Source organism: Mycteria americana, chromosome 1, assembly GCF_035582795.1.
Source record: "Mycteria americana isolate JAX WOST 10 ecotype Jacksonville Zoo and Gardens chromosome 1, USCA_MyAme_1.0, whole genome shotgun sequence".
Lineage (NCBI taxonomy): Eukaryota > Metazoa > Chordata > Aves > Ciconiiformes > Ciconiidae > Mycteria > Mycteria americana.
This window is the reverse complement of record NC_134365.1, coordinates 12,592,242-12,619,884: the sequence shown is the minus strand read 5'-3', so window position 1 is coordinate 12,619,884 and position 27,643 is coordinate 12,592,242. Positions and strand designations below refer to the sequence as shown.

The 27,643-nt window shown below is 39.1% G+C and overlaps 1 protein-coding gene across 1 annotated transcript in view; it reads left to right on the top strand.

Moving 5' to 3' along the window:
* The first annotated feature begins 1,125 nt into the window (after positions 1 to 1,125).
* GNAI1 (G protein subunit alpha i1) overlaps positions 1,126 to 27,643 on the top strand; it is a 38,856-nt gene continuing 12,338 nt past the window's right edge. Inside the window, exons 1-4 of the mRNA XM_075490851.1 lie at positions 1,126 to 1,359; positions 1,461 to 1,663; positions 22,882 to 22,924; positions 23,005 to 23,146. Coding sequence (XP_075346966.1) covers positions 1,546 to 1,663; positions 22,882 to 22,924; positions 23,005 to 23,146 — 303 coding nt within the window. The 5' untranslated portion in view covers positions 1,126 to 1,359; positions 1,461 to 1,545. The remainder of the gene's footprint in view (positions 1,360 to 1,460; positions 1,664 to 22,881; positions 22,925 to 23,004; positions 23,147 to 27,643) is intronic.

The following is a 27,643-nucleotide window of genomic DNA, read 5'->3' as shown; positions in this document are numbered from 1 at the left end:
GAGATATTTTGACTGAAACTTCTCCTGAGATTCACAAAGTTTTATCTCATATGCAGGGTGTTTTATTAAGAAATTCCGTGAAATCTACTTTGTTTGAAACTGACTGTGCTCACAAGTTGGGGGAGGAGTGGTGGATCCAAAGTCACGCAGAAGCTCAGCTGATCCTGCTTTAAGCAGGAGGTTGGACCAGATGACCTCCTGAGGTCCCTTCCAACCCAAATTTTTCTGTGATCCTATTATAAGGTAACAAGATCTTTCTTTTGCAATCCAAACAGCTCAGCATGTGCACAGTGGGGACAGAGTTGGAGACACTGCATGTAGTTTTCTTAGGGGTTTTATATTAAAGAACAAAACAAGCAAGCAACAAAACAACCCATCGATAGGATGTGGATATGCAGACAGTCCTGCACTTGAGCTCTGAGAAAGTACACCAGGCACACGAAACCTGACTGAGTAGTTTTGAGCCGTGGGGTGGGATTGCTTCGTTTGGCTTTCTTTTTTGGGGGGGGGGGAAACACTGCTGCCTGGTGAGTCTCAGGAGGGCAAAAAGCTCGGCTGCTGTCTCAGGCCCCCTCCAGGCCTCCCCCTCCCGAGGGGACGATCGCCCTGCAGCCCACAAGCACCCAGCGCCATGGGTGCGGGCTGGACCCCGAGGCCCTTTGACGGACCTCGGCAGTGAAGCGGCGGGAAGCGAGCACAAGGCAGGCAGGGACGCTGTAGCCGACGGCGACCGAGGCGGCCCCCAGGCGGGCCCGTGTCTGAGGAGAACGCTCTCCGCCGCCAGCTCCCGCTCCCCGCCTGAGGCGACCTCAGCCTCTGGAACCGCCCCTGCGGGCGTTGGTACAGCCCTGCCCGGCGCTCCCCCGCCCCGCCGAGGAATGGAACCTCCCGCACGGAACAGTTTAAATTCGAGCCCTCAACGGTTTCCCCCGCGCCCCTGGCAGGTGTGCGCGGCTCGCGCGCGATGGCGTCACACAGAGGCAGCGCGCGCCCGAGCCTCATGCACGTTCTGCTTCCGTCGCGCCCCCCTCCCCCCCGCCGCTGATGCCATGCGCACGCGCAGTCGCCCCGCCCCGCCCTTCCCGCCGTGCACGCGCTCGCCCCCTTCCCCCCCCACCGCGCGCCGCCGTGTGGGCGGTGCGCGCGGCCGAGCGCCTCCGGAGGGGCGGGGGCGGGGCAGCGGGAGCGCGAGGGCCGCGGCGGCGGGAGCGGCAGCCTCTGGGCCGGCGGCAGCGCCCGCGGTGCGTGGCCTCCGTCAGCAGCCCTGCGCCTTCTCCTCTCCGCGTCCCCCGGGGACGGCTCCAGGCAAGCCTCCCGCCGCCCCCCCGTTTTCTTCCTCTCCGCTTGCTTGCGTGTGAGGTAAAGTCGGCGTGTGGTGCCTACGCCGCCGTTGCGTTTCAGGTGAGGGAGGGGGGGAAGGAGAAAGAGCGGGGAGGCACTCACTCCCCCTCCCTCTTCAGCGCCTCTCCGGTGGCCCCGGGCGCGAAAGCCCGCCGCTCCCTTGCTTCTCTTCCCCCGGCGAAGTACAACAGCCCCCTTCCCAAAATGGGCTGCACGCTGAGCGCCGAGGACAAGGCGGCGGTGGAGAGGAGCAAGATGATCGACAGGAACCTGCGGGAGGATGGCGAGAAGGCGGCCAGGGAGGTCAAGCTGCTCCTCTTAGGTAAGGGCTCCCTGAGGTAGGGGTCTCCCTGCAGTAATCCCCCCAAGGCCCTGAGGCAAGGTGCCCCCTCGCCTCCCAGCCCCGAGGTGAGGGCCCCTGTGTAGCCGAGGGCGGGGCAGGTGCCCGCCGAGCCCGCTCGCAGCTAATGTGGCACCCGAGGATGGCTGAGGAGAGGGCCCCGCTTCTCGGGCTTGGAGGGCGGTTGGGCGGTGGGATGTCTTCTTCGGATAACGTGGCGGAGGGAACGCCGCTCTGCCGTGGTGGGGTATGCGCTTACGGCCCCTCAAAAGTTTTCGGGGTAAGGGGAGGTACAGCAGCCTGTTAAGGCAGGTGGGTGCCTCGGCTCCTGTCGGGGTTAGAGGCAGGGCTGTACTGGGGAAACGGCACGGCGTCGTTTGTCCCGGGGCCCTTGTTTAGAGCGGGCACTAACTTCCATATGAAGGGGATAACATCTCAAACTTTTGACGTGGATTCTGTGTACCTCTGCTCAGAGGAAGGAAATTTTAGGTTGGAGGATGTTTGCTCTTACTGTTTCTTGTAGACCCGAACATCTCCTAAACTGTTGCTGTAAGAACAAAGTGCAGAAAGCATCGAAGAAACACAAGGCAAAGCGCTGTTTAACTTTTTGCATTGTTTTATTTTTGTCTAAGTTGCTTTTGTTGTTGAAATCTTACAACGGGAAGTACAATCTTGATGGGGGTTCTAAATGTATAATATAGTGACTCATACAATATGCTGTCATGTATTCTTGAGTTTTGCTCACAAGCACTCGAAGCTAGATTTTTTGGTGTATTTTAAGTGATATGCTTGTGTGTAAAGATAAGTAATATAAGATTATTTTTAAAAATTACTATGCAACAAAAAAGGAAGTGAGGGTTTTAATTAGAAGTACCTTTCTGCAGGACTAAAACTACTCTACAACTTGCGGACAGCTGAATGCTGCAAGATTTGATTGTATTAACGTTGTAGGGAGTTTTGCAGTGTATGCTGTAGAGCTAAACCAGACTGGATCCTTCTAATCTGGAGTTAAAAAGCTCTTGAGTTGCAGCTTTCTTCGTGCTGCCCTTCCCCTCCCAGAGCTACAGTTTCAGGCAAACTTTTTAAATGACTGATCAATTTCTGACTCCTCTCGATGTTGATTTTGCTAGATTGCTCATCTGCAGTGCTCTATTCACCACAAACATTGTAGTAGACCTCTTAAATAACTTATTTCTGTTGCTAAATTCTAAAATAGCTCCAGAAAGGTACAGGAAACTGAAGCACTTTCATGGGTAGATGAAGAGATGAAACAAACCTAGTATGGGAAAAACAAATGTCCTAAAATGTGTTTATAGACTTAAAATTTTGCTTGTGAGAGAAACAATTAAAGCTTTTCTTTTTGGTTTGTTTTCCAGAAAGTGTTAGGCTTTTGGTTGGTACTCTGCCTAGTTCTGTACACCTTTGGAACACTCGCATTGTTGCATGGGAGGGTTGTCCTGTATGTGATCGATAACGATACTGCAGAGGATGTTACCATCTTTTTCAAAGGTGGCAAAGTAATGCTTTATATGTCTTCTGGCAAGGCATTTAAAATGATTGTTCAGTATTTTGCTGTTCTGTATGGACCTTTTAGTACATGTAGTTTGGTAGTTGTCTTCATATCTTTCATCATATTCTGTGGATACGGATAAAGTCCACACCTATAGAAAGATGCTTTAAACTTGAGAATGAGTTTTGTCACTATTTTCAGTTGTTTAATGCTCTTATGTATAATAAAGTCCTATGTTATGAGCTTTTATTTTTAAATTTTATAAATTCTATGTTTCTAATACAGAAAAGCTTTTGAGGAAAGTTTGTTTTTCTGTTGGAATCTCATGAAATCTTAGGATATGGAACAAATGTTCAAGTACATGTGTTTTCTTATAGTGTTCTGAGCAGTAGCTCAGTTGGTTTAATATTTCCCCCTCCCCTATTAAAAAGAGGTGTGAAAACTAGCAGACTAACTTATTTTAGAAGCAGTTTGAATCATTATTTAACAAAAATTACCTAAATGTTTACTGAACTCAGAATGAGGTTTTCTATATGGACCCATGGATGCATTTGTGTATTTCACATGTCTTGGAATGAAAGTTTTTCTGTTACTTTTCCTTGCAACTGTGTCTGATGTCTTAAATGTTATGTGAATGCTTTATCTGATGGCAAAACTATTTAAAGTTACTGCCACTAGAGTCACTTTCTTCTCACCGCTCGCTTTCCCAATTGCTTGTTCAGCCCGTATGTCATAGTTTATCATCTAGTCGGTTGTACTCCTACATCTATTTATGGGCTGCTTCTGTTAAAAAGATACTGAAATAAAAGGAAAAGTACAAATTGCGGTCTGCTGCCAGGAAGATACGATGTATGACAGACATCTAAAATACCTTGCTTATGTAGAAAAAGAGCACGTAGCTGTACACCTATTGACCCAATAAGACACATTTATTCTAGCATCTATAAAAACTATATTTTTGTGTGGTGATTAGAGACTCCTACTGAAGCTTGAGCTAGAATGCTCAGTTGAGGGAAGATGTGTTTATAAAATCAGTCTATTTCTAGTCTTTAATTTATTCCATTATATGCTTTTCTAAAGGTTTTTCTAAAACAGGAAATTGCAGTGATTTAATTGAGATAGATGTGACATTGTTGTACCTAAACCATGACTATGTGAACAATATCACTGATGCGTGTTAGATTTATATTTTGTTGTCCTGTCTCTAGAAAGAAGCAAACATATTTAAGCTGTGCAAAATACTATTGGCCTGGATTATCTAGCTTCTTTCGTCATATCTGTAAATTGGTGCATCATTTTGTACAAATTTGACTGCAGGTCATTTGGAATTAAAATACTAGATCTGAACATTATCCACATATAACAATATTTTAACCTTGTAATTCTATATACTTCAATGTACTATCCCAACAGCAGGAAAATATTTTCTGGAAAATTTCTGAGAGCCATCCTCGTTAGAAGTAAGCTGAATTTGAGCATATAGTTTGTAAGCCAAATGGAAAATGCTTGTTTATACATGGAATTTGGTGATTTTATTTTTTAAAATAATTCAATAAACGAGCTTCTTTCATTTAAAATTATTTTCAGTCAATGTGTGTGACAAAGAAATGCTTAAATTTCATGGGAACTGAACAAAAAATATAAGTGGTGTAGTATATTGTCCAGCACTAAAAATTTAACATGCGAAAGTACTTAAGCACTTCAATATCCGTGTCAACTTGACAGTTCCTAAACTTCTGTTTCGTAATTGTTTGAAGTAATATTTTGTTTTATTGGGTTTTTTTTGTTGTCGTTGTTTCTTACAGATAAGCTCTTACACTTTGTGTAAGTGATATTTTTGGAAAGCAATGTATATTTTGGCTGGCTTTTAAGTAGAGAAAGCAGTAGACCCAAGTTGTTTTTTCTCTTCCATGGTTACTCATCTTAACTTTTAGTGTTCAACAAATAAAAATTCCAGTGATGCTTGCAGAATGAATGCAATTCTACTCATGTTAGGAGATGGTGGTTCTGTGTGACCAATCTGTGTGCTGCATTAATACACATGTGATCCAGATCAGGTGTGGATTTGCAAGTACATTTCTGTTGAATTAGCTAAAGCACATAAGACTGAATTTATGCCAGCTGCAGGAGAACAGGCAGTACCTCATTTAGTAGAAAGCCTTCTGGTATGAGGTTAACTCATCAGGTTTTATGAATACGTTCAAACTGGCAGCACGCGTTTATAGGATTAGTGCTTTGTCTTGTGGATTATCACATTCTTCACCTAATATAGCAAATTCAGTGTTCAGGTTCTTAGTATCTTGAATGAAAAAGGCAACAGCTATATCTTAAACATTCTTTAGGAGTGGATCCTGGGATCCAGGAGGTCACAGACCATATATTTGACAACTGTAATTATCCGTCTTCTTTCTGGATCATCACGTTTGCAGATTTAAGTTCAATGGATACCTTTATACTCATGACCAACAGAGCCACTTTTCCATTCCTGAATAGATCCTTGTTCCAGTGTACTGGAACATTGGCATGTTGCATTCTTAAAGATAGCCATTTTTTAACTTAAGACAGAGTGCTGCTCTTAATCTTTTTCATTGCAGTTATTCCTGTTCCTTAAGGCAGTAGCTAGAAAAATTCTATTCAGTTCTTCTAAATCTTCACAACTCAGGCATCTTTTCCTGGCTGCTTTTCTTTTGTTACAGACCTGCATCTTTCTGTCTGCTCAGTCAACTGACTCCCACTGCCTACTTCATCTTTTCAACAGCATGATCCTCACAGTCCTTGGCAATACCTGCCTTCCTCCAGACCTGACTGCACATTGGACTAAAAAAAATATATGCTATTTGTACTATTACTTCTCTTGCCTTTCCTCCAGAGTAGTCTCTTTCTCCACACTTGCAGACAAAAAAGACTTAGAAGTCTGAACTTATGGGAGCTCTCAAAAAAGCCTTATTCTCACAAACAAGTATTGCGCATTTCAGAGATGTTGACCTCATCTTTATAAGTTATGCCAGCCTAGTCTAAAACATTTCTGACAAAATATTTCCTATCTTGCCTTCAGAGACAATTATCTATAGATATTTACAAAGTTCACCTCTTATTTAAAAGCTGTTTTGGGATACCTAAAATAAGTGTTTAATGTTTAGGTTTGGTTTGGGTTTTTTTTTTCCCCCCTTGTTGGTCTTGTCTGTCCATCATCCGTGTCGTCCTGTGTGTCCCCCCACCCCCCTCCAACTTTCTGCCTGTCTGCTTAGATTTAGCAGGCATTATGACTAGGAGCTGTCTTGCATTTCAATATGGTACAGTTGGATTCTGGCAATCAGGATGTTATTTCTGCGGACTTTTATATCTGACTTTGTAGTTAAGTCAATGAAATCCTCAAGCCTTTGTACCAAATATAACAATAATTTCAAAGAACAAAGTCAAAATTACTAGATTCCCTTAGTGTAATAATCCCCCTTGCTTTTGTGAAAGGAGGCTCATGGATGTACAGAAAATACAGCCATTCAGTTAAGGTTGTGTTTGTATAATTGCAGTTTGAGTTCTTTTATGCTTGTCTCTTTCTATTTGAATGTTGTTGTAATAATTTACGACACCGTAACATTGGTCTTTAATGTGTGTATAGACTTCTTCACTACAATACAAATTATCTTTAGTGATTTCAGGTCATCTGTTGCATTAGTATTTTAAATCTTCATTTTGGAAGTTTCTTTATAAAATCACCTTTTATGATTATATCGTGATTTTAATTCTTTAACATTCTTAGGAAAAAAATTACTTCAGTACATCTTGTTTTAGAAAGGGCTAAAGAGAAACTGTATGTTTTGTACTATGTCATGATACCAGTAATGGCGGCTTTACTTTTTTGTCTCTTGATTAAAAAGTGTAGTTATGAATATTTAAAAATTACTTTAACTTATCTTTTGCATCAGGCATTAAGTCTTTTTTTTTTAATTTTATTTTAAGAGTTAGAAAGCATTTTAGCTTAAATTATTTTCCTTCAAGTTGTCTTTTAAAAAGAATGTAATGCTGCTTTTTTTCCCTCCTGGATTAGAGACCAAAAAAAACTCTGGTAAGGTACTTTTTGGTAAGCTGTTCACTCCCAGCATCAGTGGTGCCTCAGGACTACACAAAAGTTCTGTAACACACTGACTTAATTAGTTTCTTCCTATGTTTTCTGGCAGCACAGTTTATTGTATCATCATTGTGCTGATATGACAGTTTACTTCAGTCCTATAGATTATATTACTGAAATGGTGGTGTATTTAAGCTAACCTCCTTTTGTGAAGTTATTTTTAACTCCAGAACTAAAGTTTACAGTATAGCTCCTTGCATAGTTGTGTTCAGACAACTTGAACTTGGGCTTTGTGCTATAAAGAGTTAGGCTGTGCTTATTTATATGATCATATCGCCAAAGTGGATTGTTCTTTTGCTGCCACATTTTACCCTTTAGTTGTTTTGGTTCTCTGAGAAGGAAGACTTGAGTAGTCGGCACATCCTAAAGTCTGGCTAAATATTTTGAAACCAAGCCATGAGTCCGGCTTCAGAGGGCATGAAATTCTGAAGTCGGTTTTGCTGCTGAGCTTGATGGATGTCTGCGGTGTTTCCTGTAGTATACTATCTGGCAAATGTCAAGGTAGAAAACTGGAAGTAGAAAAGAGATATTTAAGATGTTCTGTTAAGTGTGAAGTTTTTCTGCCATGGAAATGCTGAAATGAAGCTCTGAACTGACTTGATAATTAGCTATTAAAAGTTTTTTTCTGAGATATGTATAGGAGAACCTGTATTGATGAAAACTTGCTATTCTGAGATTGAGTATTAGTCATTGTCCAGCTTTACCGAGATCAGCTGTTCTATTTATTGCCCTTGTTTGCTCAGTGTCCTACTGTTACCTCAGACTTTGTGTAAATTACTGTTTTGTTATTCTGTAAATGGAACTTAGTTGGCTTCACCTGAGAGATTCTGTATCCAAAAAGTATTTCAGTTGGTAAGGTATATAGAGAGCAGCTAGAAAAATCAGAACTTTGAACTTGTGAGGGCAAGTAGTGTTGAGTTCACTATTCAGAAAAATGCAGAGTTTTTGAAGTGGCTCAACTTAGTGAAATTTCTGAGTGGAAGGATAATTAAGATATTGAAATTTATTAGATGATTAAGACAAAAATAAACTTTTTGCTGAGATACTTCTGTGTACTAGCAACGTATGCTTTTACTGCAAAGTTTTGAACTCTATCTCTTCTTAATGCTAAACATATTTTGTTCTCCTTGTCCATTGAGTAGGAGCAGACAAGACAAAATAAGATTTCTTAATGAGAATCAGGGTGGGAAATGAATGATATGATGCCATAGACTAATTATTCATGTTTGTGACTGCTCATAATCCTTTCACATTGTAGCTGTAAGAAGTGTTAGAGTTGGGGATTTGGAAGATGTTTCCCATCATCATGGCTTTGCTCTTGGAATTTGCAAAGCTGTGGAGCCAGCTTCAAAATCTCTGGCATTATCTATAGCTTGAATATGTAACAGGAGGTAAAGTATCATGTACCTGTTTATGCTGTCCCAGCAAAATGGCCTAAAATCACCTAGTGTCACAGATACCCATATGCATTATTCCTTGATCTGAAAGTATGTTATCTGTTCAGGTCAAATTTTGACTTTGTTTCATTTTGGTTTAATTGATGGCTAGTCCCTTCCTTGAAAACCATATTTCTGTGTAATTTTTTAAAATTTCTCTTGATACCGTTCTTTCAGGATCTCAACTGATGGGGGTAATTGTCGTAGAGCATTTAAGAACCAATTCTTTAAATAAGAGATTTGTTGTTAAACATATGATAGGCAAATAAATTGCTTTCCTTTCCTGGCTTTGGTAATCGAAGGTCACTGAAGCTCTGAATGACACAATTTATAGTGTGTTTAGGTATAAACTTAATAAATCAAGTAGTGGTGTTGACATATATCTATGTGTTTATTGATCCATATATCCAGGGCGCTATGTGTTTATATTTAGAGGTGCATGTAAACTGCAATACTATACCTACATAAATTGATACTGAAATTAGGAAATACTTTTTGTAAAGCCACTTATTTGAAGGAATCGACACCATTTGTATATCTAATGCTTCAATTTATGAAATAAACGGTACCTCATTACTTTTTTGTATATGCTTTTTAGAAATGTAGTATTGCATTTGAAGTGCATAATATACTTAGCAAAGGTACCTGATTAAATCTTTAGTGAAATATAACAGTATCTAGGCAACCAGAATGGACAGGAAGTCTTTACAATCATTGCTCTAAACAGATTGTTTTTAAAGAAGAAATCAATGTAAGGTAATGAAAATTCCCGTTGAAGCTGTGAAGCAGGTTTATAGTTCTTAATATCTTCTAGAATTTAATATGGTCTGTTTCTTGAAATGAAAATACTGTTGGAATCAAATGGCTACCTGTATCCCATCTTCCCTTTGCAACGTTGATAAAATAATTCCTTGCATACAACCATACGTTGGTTTTTTACATGGATGAAGCTGATGTAGTTGTTTGGCTTGTAATATGTGTTGTTACTCATCACGATTGTAAGGATGTTCTGAATCTCTGGGTTTTTTTTTAATAGTTTCCAGTAAAACTTGAGGTTCTTGCCTACTTTCTAAATACATATCAGAGTGCCGGAAATAAATAGTGTATGTTATCTAATAAGCAGTTGAGCCATTCTAGAAGCTCTGTGTTGCTAAAAAGGAGAGTGCTCTTGCAGCAGCTGGCTGAATGGTTTTGCACTCTCCCTGGCACTTTTAAATGCTTAATTCAGTTTTGTGCTGGTTTAATAGTCAAGTTGGCTGTCCTGTTTGGACTTAGTTTGCTGCTACAGTGGTCAATTTAACTGGTATTTCATAATGGTCTGGTGAGGACCTGAATAAAATGCATGATGAGGAGCAGCGATACATGCCTTATGCAGATGGAGTACTGGAAATGCATAGCAGTGGGTGGAGGGAAAAATGGGTGCAGAATAGGATTCTTTCAATTTCTGCATTTCTGTGTCACAGTTTACTGTAGAATTGGATTAGGAATAATGTGAAATGGTGTTCACCTGCGAGGTCCAGTTGATAGACACATTAAACTCTATTCAAAACCCACTTATTTTAAAATCTCATTGCTGGAATAGGAGATAGTGCCAGTCTTTCTCGAGGAGTGTGTTGATTAGGGCACTTGATCAAAAAATAGAGGTAGGAGTTTGTTTTCGTTCCAAGTCCAAGGAGTCTCAGACCTATGTTTCCTTATGCTATTCTAATTTACAGGTCGTAGGCTTGACTAGGAAGAATCCTCTTCTACCCAGCACTTTGTGAAGAATGCAAGATGGTAGTGGACAAGAAGTGTAACTGCCAGCTCAGTGTCCAAGCAGTAGAGGAGAATGGAGACATTAGTGTCCAGTTAAAACAGTAAAGTTGTACTAATATTATAAACAGAATACAGTGTGAATGTAGTATTGGAATATAATTTTAAAACTTCCTATGACTGGAGATAAATGTCTTGCAATAACAACATTGGGAGTAAACAAGACAATGGAGTGTCTATAGGTTTTATTTAATTAAATTTATTTTGAATGCTCATTGATTTCAGAATCTACCAGTGATATATTGTACAAGGGTGGACTGAAAATAGGCTGCTAAATCTCATTTAAGTGTTGTCCATATTCTTCATGCATTAAATATTTCTTGAAGCATTTTGAAAGTGGATTTCTCAGCTGTATGCAGATTCAGTTACTGATCCTTAATAAATCCAGTAAACTCTTAGCAAAACCATTATATGCTTTCTAAAGCTCTTAAAGACATTGACAGGGATTCCTTCTAATATGCTTTAGTGCCTCTGCTTGCTAGCAAAGGCTGTCATTTAATTCCTAGATGAGAGACTATTTAGGCTATTTTTTCTGTCTGCTGTTCTGGAACATAGGACCTTTTGGGGTTAGATTAGACTGGGCTTTGACAATATACTTGTTTGAGGCCTAACAAACTGCTATTTAGGTATCTATCATATTCCTTGCTTCTGGGCCTGTTGGGTGCAACCGCCTGTTTGAATGGGTTGAAATTTTTATATACTTCAAAGATTTCTCAGTTTAATTTGAGACCAGTTAAATACAAAGTCTGTTTAAACAACAACAAGCCATATTTTTGCTTTAGTACTGTTAACCACAAATAGTATTCTGCTTGTAGGTAGTTTTGTGTGGAAAATGCATGTGCATGTACAAAAGAATATGGTTGAGTGTACACATGAATTTTCTTTCCTGGTTCAAATACAAATAAGAGTTCTGAAATGTTTGCTTTTGAAAAAGATCAGTCTGGATAGCTAGATCTTTTCATTTAACATTGCAGTCTGTGTCACTTTGTAAGTCCTTACAGTTTTTTGGTGGAAGTGGAGACCTTTTTGTAGTGAACTTAGGCCAACTATCACTATGCTTATTTTCCTTATTTTTGTGGATCTTTGTCCTTGAGCTACAAGATGAAAAACACTGTTAAGTTAGGCGTGGATGAAGACTGAGAATTTATGTGAACTAAAGTTTATTGCACTACTTTTACAACAATGGGCTAACTTTTAGTATAATTGCATTTACCCATAAACTTTGACAGTACCCATTTATCTCATTTGCAAATAATGCCTTGGTGTTACATGACAAGTAGAGCTTTGAATAAAATCAGTTGAGATTTACATGAGAGATCTTCTTCCTATTTTGATAGGAATGCACACACTTTGCTTTCTGATTTTCCTAACTCTTTGTATAGTTATGTGGTAATATGAGGTAGGAGGGACAGTCAGATCTGTCACAATTGTAGATAATACAACAGTAGTGTTGTTCTGAATTGCAAGTGGAGCCTGAGATGAAAAGGTGCTGTGAATTCCAAGTTCTTTTGTTGTATCTCTCCACCAGAATAACCTGTATAAGGTATGCCTCTGTTGCAGTGGGGAATTTTTTGTAAAGTATCTTTGATTGTGATTAATGATAGTCTGCTTAGTAGTAGAAGTTCCCTCTGGTATCTCAGTCACTGAACCTACCATCTTTGCACACCATATTTATAGCTCAGTGAACAGTAAAAGGCCATGAAGGCCAACCACACTGTCAAGAAAAATGTCAGGGTGCTCTGGATTTCTAGAGATTTATTAGATGTATATTTGAAGGTCTGGATGAGGCATGCTGTACTCTCTTGGCAGAAATTGACAGTAACTGTCCTGGCAAACACTGTAAGAGCAAAGGAGGTGGTTCTTTGTGTTGGAGCACTCAGCATTTATCCAGTGTAGTGTGGTCATATACAATATCCACTCAAAGTCATGTTCTAGAAGGTCTTTAATCATGTTCTTTCATACCATGATTTCAAATTATGTAGTGATTGTTTCTGAGCATACTACTATGTATGGAAGAAGAAAACCACGTCAATTTTTTTAAGTAACAAATTTAAATCTTATTTTAATTTTGAAGAGAAGATCAGTTATTTGCTATTAGTAAAGTTTCATTAGAAACACTAACAAGTTTCTGGACTTTGAATTTTGAGGAGATTCCCAAATCTTTTAGAGGATAGTAGTCTGGAGGCTGGCCTTTGATGCATTTAAGTAGTCAACTGATAATCTTACCAAGCTGCTGCCAGCATTGACATGTTAGATAAATCTGGAGCCACAAACATTTTAGCCACTGGTGATGTGGCATATAGTTGTCAGGCAGCAAGCATGATTACTATGTGGTTTTCATCTCCAAATGTGCATCCATTCCCTTATTTAATTTCTGGTATAAGTAAGAGGTTTATTTCCAAACCTTTGAGTCTCAGCTTGTCACGGTCCTGCTGGGTTTGGCACCTCACACAAAGGAAACTATGCCTATATCTTAATTGAAGAAAATGCTTCAGATTTTAAAGTACAATGGCACTGTCCCTCTGTAAGGCAATGATACTGTTTCTTAAGAGATCTCTTGTACATTCTCAACAGATACATCTTTTTAAAGTAGATTCAATTCCAAGGTACTAAATTTCCTTTTGAACGTTTCACAGTTTCTGAAATATGACACTTGGGATTGTACTGGTGCTCTCCTTTATAGTGAGATAATGAGTCCACAATATGGTTATGGTATAAGTGATGCACATAATGATAAAAGGTTTCCTACTGTATAGCAGTAGCTGTACAGCCAGTAATTTGAAACAGTTGAGGAATATAAATATAAGAACACTTTTGAAGAGCTAGATATGATTTGTATTCAAAAGCTGCATGCATTCAAGTGAGTGGTACATAAAATTATAGAATCATAGAATCAAAGAATGGTTTGGGTTGGAAGGGACCTTAAAGATTATCTAGTTCCAACCCCCCTGCCATGGGCAGGGACACCTTCCACTAGAGCAGGTTGCTCAAAGCCCCATCCAACCTGGCCTTGAACACTTCCAGGGACGGGGCATCCACAGCTTCCCTGGGCAACCTGTTCCAGTGCCTCAGCACCCTCATAGTGAAGAATGTCTTCCTTATATCTAATCTACATGTACCCTCTTTCAGTTTAAAGCCATTAGCCCTTGTCCTATCACTACACACCCTTGCAAAAAGTCCCTCCGCAGCTTTCTCATAGGCCCCTTCAGGTACTGGAAGGCTGCGGTAAGCTTTTCCCGGAGCCTCCTCTTCTCCAGGCTGAACAACCCCAATTCTCTCAGCCTGTCTTCATAGGAGAGGTGCTCCAGCCCCCTGATCATCTTCATAGCCGTGCTCTGGTCTCGCTCCAACAGGTCCATGTCCTTATGTTGGGGGCCCCAGAGCTGAAGGCACATAACAAAAAATTTCTGCTAAGGTGTCTGCTTATCACATGCATCAAATTCTAAGCAAAAAGAAGATTTCATAAAACCTTTGTCATAAAAAGATATTAAGCACTAATAGAAAATTTGAAATAGCTGGAAACTCAATTCATACTTCAAAAGATAAAGATGTGAATAAAAGTTACCGTAAGGTTTGCAAAATGGAGTGTGTGCTCTGCTTGTTTCACCATAAGCTTTATTTTATAGAATTTAGAATTCATTGCGTTCTAGAGGTTATACTGAATATAAAACCATACCTTTTCTTTGTTCTTTCAATACTAAACTAATTAATACGGTCTTTCTATCACCTGCTTATGTGCTTACTATAGTAATAGCCTAGGTATCTAAGAAACTTAAAACAGTTTATTGGAGGTCTAGACCTGAATAAACACACAGGATGCTAATGTGAGTTAATATGTGATTGCTTCTTAAGGCAACATTTTATATTAGCAATTTTCTTAAATTGTTTTGTATATAATATATTGACTATTTTGTTGTGTACTGTTGATTTCAAACATCTACTACGAGCAATACTGAGGACCTAGGAAAGAAATAATTAGTTATAATTAATTCTGGATTTGTTAGGGAATTTACAAAAGTGACAGTGGCTTATAGGTTTGAATGGTGCTTCTTCCATAGAACTAAGCCAGCATGCAGCTACTGAAACCTTAAGAATTATCTTAGATCTTTTATCTGAGTCAGTGTCATAATTTTAGAATCTGTCACTCCTGTGGCTTCAAGCAGTGATGTAATCTGGGATTCACACTCTATTACTACATTGCTAAGTTACTGAAATATTTTCTTCCAGATATTATTCACACAGCTTCTTTCTTAACTCATTCAGAGTTTCCTGGCATGTTCAAATTCCAGTAGCTATGGAAATTCCAAGACTAATGCCACCTCAAGTAATAAGTACTGTCAGCCTTTGGTTGACTATATGAAAACAGCTGAGAAGGGGAAAAGGAACATAAACTTTGTCAGTGGCAGCAGATGCTGCCCCAGAATTAGAAGAATACAAGATGGCGGTGGATGAGAAGCATAACTGCTGGGTGGCTTCAAAGGGGGAGTGGGGACACAAGACAAAAAAAAAAATTCTGCAGGGAGATACAGTGGTGTGGGTGCTAGTGTCAGAATGTTTCATTTAGTGGTCAGCCTGTCTAGTGCATGTGTAGCAACAAGTTTCCACCGTGGGTTTCTTGTACTAGCATTGATGTATTTTGAATATAGTAACAATGATTAGCAGCTTGAATTCTAATTTAAGTTTCATGTCTGGTAATGTGTCATGAGGTGTGTTGTGGTTTAGCCCTACTCAGCAATTAAGTACCACACAGCTGCTTGCTCACCCTTCCCCCCTGGTGGGATGGGGGAGAGAATCAGAAGAGTAAAAGTGAGAAAACTCGTGGGTTGAGATAAAGACAGTTTAATAGGGAAAGCAACAGCCGCGCACACAGGTAAAGCAAAGCAAGGAATTCATTCACTCCTTCCCATGGGCAGGCAGGTGTTCAGCCATCTCCAGGAAAGCAGGGCTCCATCACACCTAACAGTGACTTGGGAAGACAAACGCCATCACTCCGAACGTGCCCCCCTTCCTTCTTCTTCCCCCAGCTTTATATGCTGAACATGACATCATATGGTATGGAATAGCCCTTTGGCCAGTTGGGGTCAGCTGTCCCAGCCGTGTCCCCTTCCAGCTTCTTCTGCACCTGGCAGAGCATGGGAAGCTGAAAAGGCCTTGATTTAGTATAAGCACTACTTATAGCAACAATTAAAACATCTCTGTATTATCCACACTGTTTTCAGCACAAATCCAAAACATAGCCCTGTTCTAGCTACTATAAAGAAAATTAACTCTGTCCCAGCCAAAACCAGGACAAGGTGATAAATTTAAGAGATCAAATTCCAAGCTGTGTAATTGCCACGTGCTTTTGTAAGAGATTACTGGCCCCATAGCAGAAACAGTAGAAATCACTGGGCATTTAGCTTGTCCTGTGACGGGTGGCAGCTGAGGAACAGGCGCTATTCATCTTGTGCCTTCTGCTGTGAGATACTAACATCTGACAGAAGACTGGATAGGAGAGTTGTGGGGAGAGGACTTTACAGTAGGTGAATCCAACAATTTACGAGTCATTGTGTTTTATTTTAAATTTTGCATGCATCTCTATGTTTATATGGTACAAGTCTGTTTTACAGCCTGGAAAACTGACAAGCATCCATTGAAAGATTTATATTAATTACTCATGTCTGTACTTGAACTCTCTTCTGGCAACATACAAGACTATTCTACTGGTTTGTGGGCTCTGTTCCTATGTCTGACTTTGGTGGTTCAAAGCCAGCCCCATTCTTCTCCCCCAACTCTTCTCTTAATCTAGGGGGGGTTTTTTCCCCAAAAATTTAGTCTACAATTTTTTTCTGTGTTAGTGTTATGAGGTGTATATTTGTGCTATTAGGAATTGTTGTACTTGACATTAGTTTTGTCCAAAGAGGGATACTGTGAACTTGGTTTGCATTGCTTTTTATTTTGGTATTTGATTAGTTTCTTCAGTAAGCAATTAGCGAGTTCTTCACAAGTTAGAAATGTTACTGTGAAGATCTCAGCACTTACAAACAGCAGTTTCTGTGCTTGGGTGCATAAAACATTTGTTCCAGAAATTTGTAGTTCTGGAATGCTTGTTGTGTAGGCGGTGTGTGGGATAATAAATCACGAGACACGCTTGAGTGGTTTAATGTAACATTTTTGCTGACCTGTTATTTTTAATCAAATTATAAAATACTTATTTGGGTTCCTTTTAAACACAGACCTGCTCCATTTGAAAAATAAAAGAATATTGAATCTGTCTAAAATGACATTTGCTACAATTTCATAGTAGTGATTCATAGGATCATAGAATCATTTAGGTTGGAAAAGACCCTTAAGATCATTGAGTCCAACCAAGTCTATCTTTTTAATATTTTTTAGTAAGTTCTTGTGTAACTGGCCAAATAGCAGCTTGGAGAATCAAATATTGTGTTAGCTGTTTCTTAAATTTATTTGAACTTTGCTAGCCCTACTCAGTTCCTTCAGAGTACTGTATGTGAGGTTGATCTGTTAAGTGTTTTTTTGGTTGTTTTTTTGAACATGAAGATGCTTTGATTGTTCTCTCTATTTCCAAAGTTGAAAGTTGGCTTTGAAAGAAAAATTACAATCCAAATTTAGCCCCTCTTACTTAGCTAAGCTATAGATTAACTGTGCCATGGATGGTGCAGCACAGTTAGTCATAGGCCTGGGTTTATGTGCTAGGTATGAATTCAGTGAGTGCTATAACTCATGCTGGCTCCACGTAAATGACTGCTTCGGATAGCACCAGTACTAGCTGTGGAAGTATTGACATGTGAAGGTAGAGCCTGATTACTAAACTTTGAGGCAGAAGACCTTTCAGATTATAGTAGAATCTATGGGGGAAAATGGGGTTCTGCTGTTTCCTGTGTTAAATTGTGCTGAATTTAAGTTGGACATGCTTTGCTTCCACACTTTGTCAGTCTGCATAATGAAGCATAGGGATCTACCTGCTTTCTGGCAAGCAGGTGTAATAAGAGTATTAGACTTAGTTGAAGTTATATTCCTACTGAACTATGTGAATAAAAGTTTTAAAATTCTGTGCTTTAAATTGGATTTTCATAGGATGTGTTGCCCTCTTTTTTTTTTTTTTTTGAGACGCGCACAAAGGGGACACAGTGTGCAACAGAGATGAAAATAGTCATCAATTATTAAAACTTCCTTTTGTCAAAGTAATGACCTAACAGTTAGCTTAGACTTTCATTTAAAACTCAGCAAACAAAAAATGCCCACCATTCTTTCAAATTCAGAACTGAAACACTGTGTTTTTGTAGTCTGAGCAGAACTGTCATGTCTTTTTATTAATATTTTTTATATTATACGTAAATAGTAACTGAGCCAATAAGACTGTCTGTTCAAATTATTTGCAATAGTGAAACTGAAGTCAAGTATCATACTTCAGTAAATAAATAGCATCCTTTACTAGATGATTGAGGAATATACAGTCAAGTCTGTCTAAATTTGGGTAGGGTTTGGTTGTGACAGTACAGCTAGTGCTGACATTTTAGATGCAGCTGTCACATGAAATACTTAATACTGCTTGCTGCTGTCTAAAACTTCCTAAAACAGAGTTAGTTCTCATTTTGTTGTATGGACAACTTAAGCACACTGAGATAAAGGAAGAAATTTTACAAATGCATCCATCAGAAAACCTGGCTGAGCCCTGCATTCAGGAGTGCAAAAATAATGAATCTCCTTTCAGGAGGGGAAAGTGAGTAAGGTGTAATTTTCTTACATACTTTGCAAAGATTATTAGGCAAGCTGCAGGCATTTTAGCATGCTGTTAAAGAAAAAACCCAAACCAAACACAACTGTTTGTACTTTCCATTAAATAAAATAGGGGAATGCATCTTCCAGGAACTCAGTGTTGATGTGTTAGGTACTCTGTAATAAATGACTTGGGTTTTTTTTTATATGTATTATGAGTGTTTGTGGTTACGTTACTGAGAGGGCTTTTATGAGAATTCTAGATATTTGGTACGCGTGAATTCTAACACCACAGAGAAACACATGTATCTGACTCAGGAAAAACTGAGTAGAAAGTGTATTACAAAATAATTAAATTTGATACTGTGATACCCTGACACTGACCTGCTTGGTTAGTCAAATGTGGCAAATTTTTAACAGAAAGAGCACTTCACAAGGTTATATACATTAAATGCTGTAGTAATATTTCTTAATATCTCAAAAATTGCTGTTGAATGCAGGGGTGTATGCTTTCTTCAAATTTTTTTAATAAAAATGTTAACCCAAAGCAAACTGTAGTAATTTCATTGATAAAGCTAATCTTTAAACTTTTGTCACCTATTTGTGCTTAAGTGTATAATTAGGTATCTACAGATTAAGTGTTAATTTGGTTTAGAAATGCTTCAGGTGTCACAATAACAAATGACTTTTGTATTGGTGTCTCTGTTTTCTCTTTATGTTAATATACTGATATTGAACAGCCATGGCAGTTCAGAGTCTGAGCGCTATTGCTACTCTATAAAGAAACTTGCAGGTTTATAAAAAAACAAGTCTTGTACATTAGCTAAAGATGGCATTATGCAATCTTAGATCAACAGGCCTACTCTATTCCTTAGCTACTTAATTCTGCAGTACACTAGCTCTTGTTGGTGCTAACACTCATTCTACTGTGTGTTGGAGGAAGGGAAGTCTAGCCACATCAGTAGCAGTGCTGGGGAGGAGGTGGGACTACTTTTGGCAGCCAGTCTTACATTGGCTTGAGCCTGTCATGAAGCTACATATTTGGTTTAATAGGAGGAGTATCCCAACAGCATCACTATACAGTAGTCAAAGTATAGAAATACTCTGTTATACTGACATCAAATAATATTTTAAGTTGGAAGCAGCCTCTAGAGGTCATCTAGCTCAACCCTTGGCTCAAGCCAGGCTAACATCAAAATGGATAAGGTTGTTCAGAGCCTTGTCTCCAGTTGAGTCGTGAAGATCTGCAAGGCTTAGTTTTTACTTCCTCTATGCACAATTGGTTCCAGTGCTTAACCTCTTCCATGGGGATAGGTTCCCTGCCCCCCTTATATCTCTGTGAAACTGCCTGTGCTGCAGCTTCTTGATTATCTCACATCTTTTTGTTGTGTACCTCTGAGAAGTTTGCTTCTGTCTTCAGCTGTCTTAAGTGGGTTTTAGGAGAGGACAGCAATTAGACACACAGCCCACCTCACCTCCCCCCGTAGTCCTTCCAGGATTAAAAAGCCCAGTTCCGTGTAGCTTTTCCTTGTATGCCGCGTGCACCAACCCCCTAATCACCTAAGTGACCATCTACTGTTTTTTGTCTAGTTTATCAGTATCTCTTTTCCTGGGTGCTGATAGGGGGAACAGTATGCAGTACTCAGATTACAGCATCATGAATGCTGACTGCTGGGGAATAACAGCTTTTTTTGACTTGTTGACTGCAGTTTTGCCAGTGCAGCAGGGGTAGCTGTTGGCTGGGGTCAACCCAACACCCACACAGCTGCTTGATCTCTCTCTCCCTTGGGATAAGGAGAAAATAGAAGGAAGGTAAGAAGGCTCCTGGATCAAGATAATGGCATTTAATAGGGAAAGCAAAAGCTTGCACACACAAGCAAAGCAAAAAGAAGATTTAATCCCCTGCTTCCCATTGGGAGGCAGATGTTTGGCTAGTTCCTGCAAAGCAGGGCCTCAGCATATGTAATGGTTGTGTCAGAAGAATCATAGAATCATTTAGGTTGGAAAAGACCTTTAATATCATCAAGTCCAACCGTTAACGTAGCACTGCGAAGTCCACCACTAAACCATGTCCCTAAGCACCACATCTACACGCCTTTTAAATACCTCCAGGGACAGTGACTCCACCACTTCCCTGGGCAGCCTGTTCCAGTGCTTGACAACCCTTTCAGTGAAGAAATTTTTCCTGATATCCAATCTAAACCTCCCCTGGCGCAACTTGAGGCCATTTCCTCTTGTCCTATGGCTTGTTACTTGCGAGAAGAGACTGACACCCACCTCACTACAGCCTCATTTCAGGTAGTTGTAGAGAGCGATAAGGTCTCCCCTGAGCCTCCTTTTCTCTAGGCTAAATAAACCCCAGTTCCTTCCTTCAGCTGCCTCTCATAAGACTTGTGTTCTAGACTCTTCACCATACCCACCCTTCCAAAGATTATGACAAAGGTTAAGACAAACACTATAATGAGAAATGTCTACCCTTCCTCCTTCTTTCCCTGAGTTTTAGGGCTGAGCACAGCATCATGTGGTATGGAATATCCCTTTGGTCACCTTGGGTCAGTTGTCCTGGCTATGTCCCTTCTCAACCTCTTGTCCACCCCCAGCCTACTCACTAGGGGTGGCGACAGGATGGAAAAGAGAAGAAGACTTGATGCAGTGCATGCACTTTTCAGCAATAGCAAAAACACTGGTGTGTTATCAATGCTGGTTTAGCCACAGATCCAAAGCACAGCACCATATGGGCTGCTGTGAAGAAAGTTAACTCCACCCCAGCCAGACTCAGTGCAGCAGCCTGGTATGTGGTTGACCTTCATTGCCACAAGGGCCTACTACTGACTCTTCAGGTTATTGATCCCCATGGTTGTTTTTGCATAAGGTTCTTCTCTAACCCATTAGTCCCAAGTCTGTATTGTTGCATGGGTTATTCTGTGCCACTTAGAGGACTTCACATTTGTCTCTGTTCACTGTCATGAGATTCCTGTCAGCTCAGTCCTCTAGCTTGTTGAGGACCCTCTGAATAGCACCTCAGTTCTCCAACACTGTGACCGCTTCCTGGCCTCTCAGGCTGATGTTGTCTGCAGACTTCATGTAGGTGCATTCCATCCTGGCTTTCAGGTCACTGATGATGTTATAACTGTATTAGCCCAGTATCATCTCCTGAAGATTGCCTCTTCTAACTGGCTTCTGGTTAGATTTTAAACTGTTGACCACAAGTCTTTAAGTCTGGCTGACTAGGCAGATTTTCAGACACCTTGAAGTTGATATTTATCCAGTTTGGTACAAGGATGCTATGGGAGGTGGCATCGGAAGCCTTATTAGAGTCAAAGTAAATGACATCCATTGTTGTCCTTCATTCTCAAAACCAGCTGTTTCCTCTTGATAACTGTTTGAAAAGTTATCAAGTTAGGCACAGTTTGCACTTTGTAAATCCATGCTGGGAATTCCCAGTCACCTTCTTGCCATTCATGTGCCTGGAAATGACGTCCAGGAGTATTTGCTGTATAGTTAGTGTGAGGATCAAGGTGAGGCTGACTGTCTCGTAATGCCTCAGATTCCCCTTCTTGCCCTTTTTTTGAAGATTAATAAATACAGCCTTTATCAGTGGCTTCCCATGGTTACAGTGACCTCTAAAGAAGAGAGTTTTCTTTGGTTGTATTGGGATTAGACAACTGGTGATCTGTTTGCATTAGAAACACCTGTAGACACTGTGAAGTTTATACTCACTTCTGCAAAACCATACTGAGAAAGAGGAAATGTAAGATGGAGAATTCAGCACAAGTCAAAAACAAGCTGGGAGCATGCTGTCTAAAGGGATTAGATCACAGCTCTAAGAGTTCCATAATTTTTTCAGAGAAAGAAGCAGACTAAAGACAGTGGAAGTAAAGTAAATTAAGGTTGTTGAGACAGCAAAAACTGCATTTTTTTCTCTGTCTGCTGACAGACATACTAATTGGTTTTGTAAGCTTTGTATTTTAACATAGCATGGTTTGGGTGTGGTGGGGTTTTTTTTTTGGTTTTTTTTTTTTTTTTTAATTTGTTAAGCACTGAGAATGGTATCGGCAAGTCTGGCAAACCTCATGCAATCTGTTCCAACAAAAAGTAGTCTGACTCTATTGGTTTACTCTTGCAAGGGCCAAAAGATGGTTACAAGGACTAGAACCCTGAAGAGTTTGAAGATGTTCATTTGCAACACTGAAGACCATTAGTATATTGTGAAGAACTTATAAAGCAGGTTTTTGGTTAGGTGTTGATTAAAAAGGCAGTTAGAAGAATTTAGCTTCAGACCCCATTGAAGTTGAACAACTGATCACCTGTTTGCATTAGAAACTCCAGCAGACTGTGTAAAGATATGCTCACTTCTGTAAAAAGAAAAGCAAAGACTTTTTAGAACTGAAATATTTGTTCTTAAAATGTCTTGATTTTGAAACTTCCAGCTCAAGACACTTAGATTTTGATATTAAAAATCAATTTGTAACAAACGTAACTTTAACTATTTAAGGTTTTTGTATTGGTTAGGTATTTGAAATGTAGAAAGCAAATGTATTTTCAAAGATTAATAGAAGTCTAATCTAATGAATTTTCACACATTTTTTTTCAGGAGCTGGTGAATCAGGGAAAAGCACAATTGTCAAACAAATGAAGTAAGTATGGTGAAATACTATGATAGAGAAATATTTTTTTTTTAATTTGAATAGAGAATTCATTTTTTTTCCTTCCATAGGATTATCCATGAAGCTGGCTATTCAGAAGAAGAATGTAAACAGTACAAAGCTGTTGTCTACAGTAACACCATTCAGTCTATTATTGCTATCATTAGAGCAATGGGGAGGTTGAAGATAGACTTTGGTGATCCAACCAGGGCTGTGAGTATTGAAGTATACACACAGATATACAGCTGAAATATCCATTCATTTTCAATTTTTGTCTGTTACTATTTCCTGAAAAAATCTCTTGATATCCAAAAATCTTCTTTGTAGGATACAAAGTTTGATTGACAACTAAATGCCATTGGTCTTTACATGGCAAGGTGACCTACAGAGCAATCGGCACTGGGTTGATTCACAACAACTATTTGGTTTAGATACTATTCTCCAAATTCTGTCTAAATTCAGGGAACTAAACATCTGAGTCTTAGGGAGTTTTTGAAAAACATTAAACTATGCAGTCATGTCTCTATTTGTATGGACTTGTGGGTTGTTATGTTCTGTAAGTCATTTAAGTTAGACATCTTTACATTCGTTAAAAAAACCCAGCTTAAATAGCCATCTAGCTACTGTCTGCGCTTCTCTGTTAGGTCATAGGCACAGCAGTGCCTAAAACATTTCCAGCCTCTGAGCTTGATCCTATTTCATACTGATTTTCAGTGTGGCGGTCTTTATTTTACTTGAAGCGGAGACATGGTCGTAGCCCTGCTGCTGGTATCCCATTTTTTCATGATACCATATGGATTGAGGATTTTTCCCAAGAAATAGGAGACCTTTTTCTAAGCTTTTCTGCACTTTTCTATCTAATTTCATCTAATGTCCCTCATACAAACCTCTGATGGGTCTATTTGCCATTCCACCTATTGAAGCTGGTCTGCAGGATTGATTCTTTTGGTTTATTGTTTCTCCAGTCCTAACCCTATACTCTTACCTGTGGCGACCCTGGGTATGTCCATGTCTGGTCAGGAGTTCAGGTGCTCTGAATCTCTCTGTAAAACACTTAGCTTAAGTGTTTTTGCTTGTCCTCTGGTTACAGGAATACACTCTGTGCTGCAGTGCTGAAATTGATCACCAAAGTTGTTAGTCTGACCAGCATTGAAACTTAGTTTGGGATCTGTGCTTTTATTTTCTTTCCATAGAAATCAATGTCAGAATATGGAATGCTCACCAGTACAGTTTTTGAAGCAGGAATTAGCCACATTATGGCTGTCTTGCAGGAAAGATGGAGAAAGTTTTTTTGCTGTTCATGTATTGAAATATGTATGTAAGGTAATCAGAGTGATATTTTGTCATAATTAAGTTTTTTCCATCATGTTAAGGTTGAATTACAGTTTGGGAGGAAGGGAGGGTCTTGAAAAATAAGAAACAGTATGTAAATTCTTCATTCATGATAGTGTCTTGTGTTCAAGATCGTATTGATTGCTTAAAAAGCAATTTATAAATATTAGAGAGTATACCTTCAGTGACCTTGTGAAATGCATTATATATGGTTGTCGTAAGGAAGACAAACGTTCATAAGATTATGTAAAGTGGGTCATAAAGTTGTATCTGAAGTCTAAATCTGGCAGTTGTGAATTATTAGTTAATTTTAATTTTGCTCTTTGATAGTCATTATTTTATGTACATATGTTAATTCTACCTGAAACCTCTTCAATTGTAAACATAACTAGAAAAAGCTTCATTTTCATTGGTTATTCCTCTACATTTGTTCTCATGTTTGGTGTTGTCTTCCCTTAAGACCAAAGTTTTCCAGGGCAGCAACAGTATCTTATCACATGTTGGTTCAGTATTTGTGCAATGGAGTCCTCTCTGGAGTCTGGCAGTTAATGTTGGAAAGAGGCAGATGGTAGACTCGTTACTAAATACATAGTAAGAGAAAACGGAGGAGGAGTAAATTTAGGTGTTAGCAGATAAAATGACTAACTAGATTTTGAGGGCTATTTTATATATGATATCAATTTGAAGTCATCTGAGTTTCTCGACTTCAGAGAGCTGTATAAATGATGAGACAAACTTTAGTCAGGGATAATCTTAAAATAGCTGTCCATCCCTTTGCACTTAGGCAGGTCTTGGTGGTCCAAATACTTTTTTCAGCGCAACACTGCTATGGAACGTCAGTACTAGATTTTTGCCAATTGTAAAGTGAGAAATGGAAAAAGGAATTCAGAGCTCAGTCTCACTTAAAAAAAAAAAAGTATGGTTACTTCATTATTATAGTATAGCCTTTTAAATTTTATTCTATTTCGTTGTAATTTTATCATTTTTTGACCAAAAAACCCAAACTAACCAAACCTCAAAATTGTAACTCCTGATGAAAACTGTTACATTCAGACTCTTTTCCTTAAATTTCTGAGGGGACTTTGTGAGAGTGTTACTCTAAATGGGATCAGTTTGTTTGGAAAATCATATACTCTTATTTCTGTCATAAGACTAATGGTAAAGCATGGAGTTGAACATTTTCTTTTTTAAAGCTATTGAAACAAGGGAGCACAGATTACACCAGCAGCTCCAGTAATGGTCAGTCTCAAGACTGGCGTATCTTCCTTTGTCCTACAGGATGTCTCAGTACTAAAGTAGAAACTATATTTTGAGAGACATTTAGTGAATGTGCTTTAAAGGACTATGGACCACTTTCTGAATGTAAGATTTGCTTTATTAGCTAGAGGGATGGTTAAATTAGTTTATTTACATAATCTCATTTATGAAATCTCTATAAAAATAGTGACACCTAGAGAGGAAGCTGCCCCATTCCACTATAATTAAAGGAAAGTATCTAGCATTGGTTAATAATGAAAATAGGACTTGATCATCGCATACTACCTCACTTGTGGTGTCTGTAGTACTTGCCATCCTTAGAAAAGGGAGTATGGGGGTAAGAAAGACCACTTTTTATTTTAATGTTTGGGCTTTTAAAAAGCTGAAATTGATTATCTTGTTCCACCTCCCCTTTCCCCTCCCCCCCCCCCCCATTTTAGAGCATGTAGAGATTAGAGCTGTTTGAAACACTAAATTTTGTATGTTTGAAAGTCAGACCATGTGAGGTATAAAATGGCGTCATCGTTCATGACAAAATTGACTGTCAATTTCTAAGCTGTTTCCATCGTGTCTTAATATATTGGCTCTTCTTCAAGATCTGCCGCTTCTGTGAGTTGTAGGTCCTTGGCATTTGCATCCACAAACAATGTTTAAGACCGGAATTGTCATTCAGGTTTCTTTTATGCAGGCATATTGCTCAAAATACAGTCCATGAGATCTGACTATCCAACCCTTTGATCTTTACTGCTCTGTTTTTTTCATGTAATTTTTAGTACAATCCATTGAATTTTTATTAGTTGTCCACAATTTGTCCTGTGCATGTACAGTAATCACTATTCTGTTAATTTTTTTGACAAATGTTCTTTTTTAGATTTGTAACTACTCTACCTTTCAAAAGACTTTTTGAACTATATATCAGATACCTGGTGTTCATATGTGTAACTACGTATGTATACATATAGACACATATAAATCCCTTCAAGTTTGCCTTGAGTTGACTGAACTGCAAGCTTTTTGTTTTCAGGCTGTGAATATCAGTATTACTCAATCCATCTGTGAACAGTTTCCCTGTTAGCTGTCATAATCTTTGATTATTTAAGTCTACGGTGGACAATATCTTTAGAACAATCCCTACTTTCTGTGCTTATCCTGATTTTTTTTTTCCACAGCTTATTGTTTGAACAGCAAAGGTGACAGAACCAGATTTTTCTACAGATTTGCATCTGTATCTTCACTTACTGTTCTGTGAGAATAACCTTATACGTTGCTTTTTTAATCCTCTCTTGAAATACTTTCAGTTCCCAGCTGATATGCCTAAGTCTTTTCTCCTTCCTCCTTTCCAGTATCATCTGTTCTCTTTCTTTTAATTATTGGACACACAGTACATGCTGTGGGTAGTAGTTACAAGCCACAAGTATGCTAATTTTTCTGGCAGACATACCTTGGCATTAGATCACATACAGCTAATAACCAAGGTCAAGCAGCTAACCACAGGAGAGTATTAATGTGGATCTCTTTCCTCTACCCAGCTGCTATTTTTCTTTTTCCAGTGCCTTACAGGTCTAACATTTTTTTAAGTTTCTTTCCTCAGTCAAAATTGGATGAAGGTAGCCAACTGGTCAAATTCTGTTAAAGGAGGCTGGTGGATTGACATCCTGTACTCCCTTAGTCTCACTCTCAAAGGCAGTCATTATATGTAGTCTTAAAATCCTTCATTTGCTCTCTTAAAAATCTTTGTTTGCTTGGTATCGCATTACCAAGAAAACTTGGTCTCTGTAGAACAATTAAGGTAATGGATATTAGTAACTGCTTTATCTGGAAAGGTTTTAAGAAGTATTTTTGTATTTCCTGATGGAAATAGAAAAATTTGGGAAGAAATTATCATTTGTCACTTTGAAACAAAGTTGTTTTTTGAAGCTTAAGTGATTAATGTGTTTTCTTCAGTCAGTCAATATACATCTGCATTTCTGAAGGTTCTAGTATGCATTGCAACCATTCTATTCAGTTTGCAGTATTTGATAAGCAAATAAGGTTAACTTTAGACTTGAGCACAAAATATGTTACTACTTCTGTTTATAGAAGCTTAGTTCAAGTTATAAACAGATCAGAAGAAGCTTTATC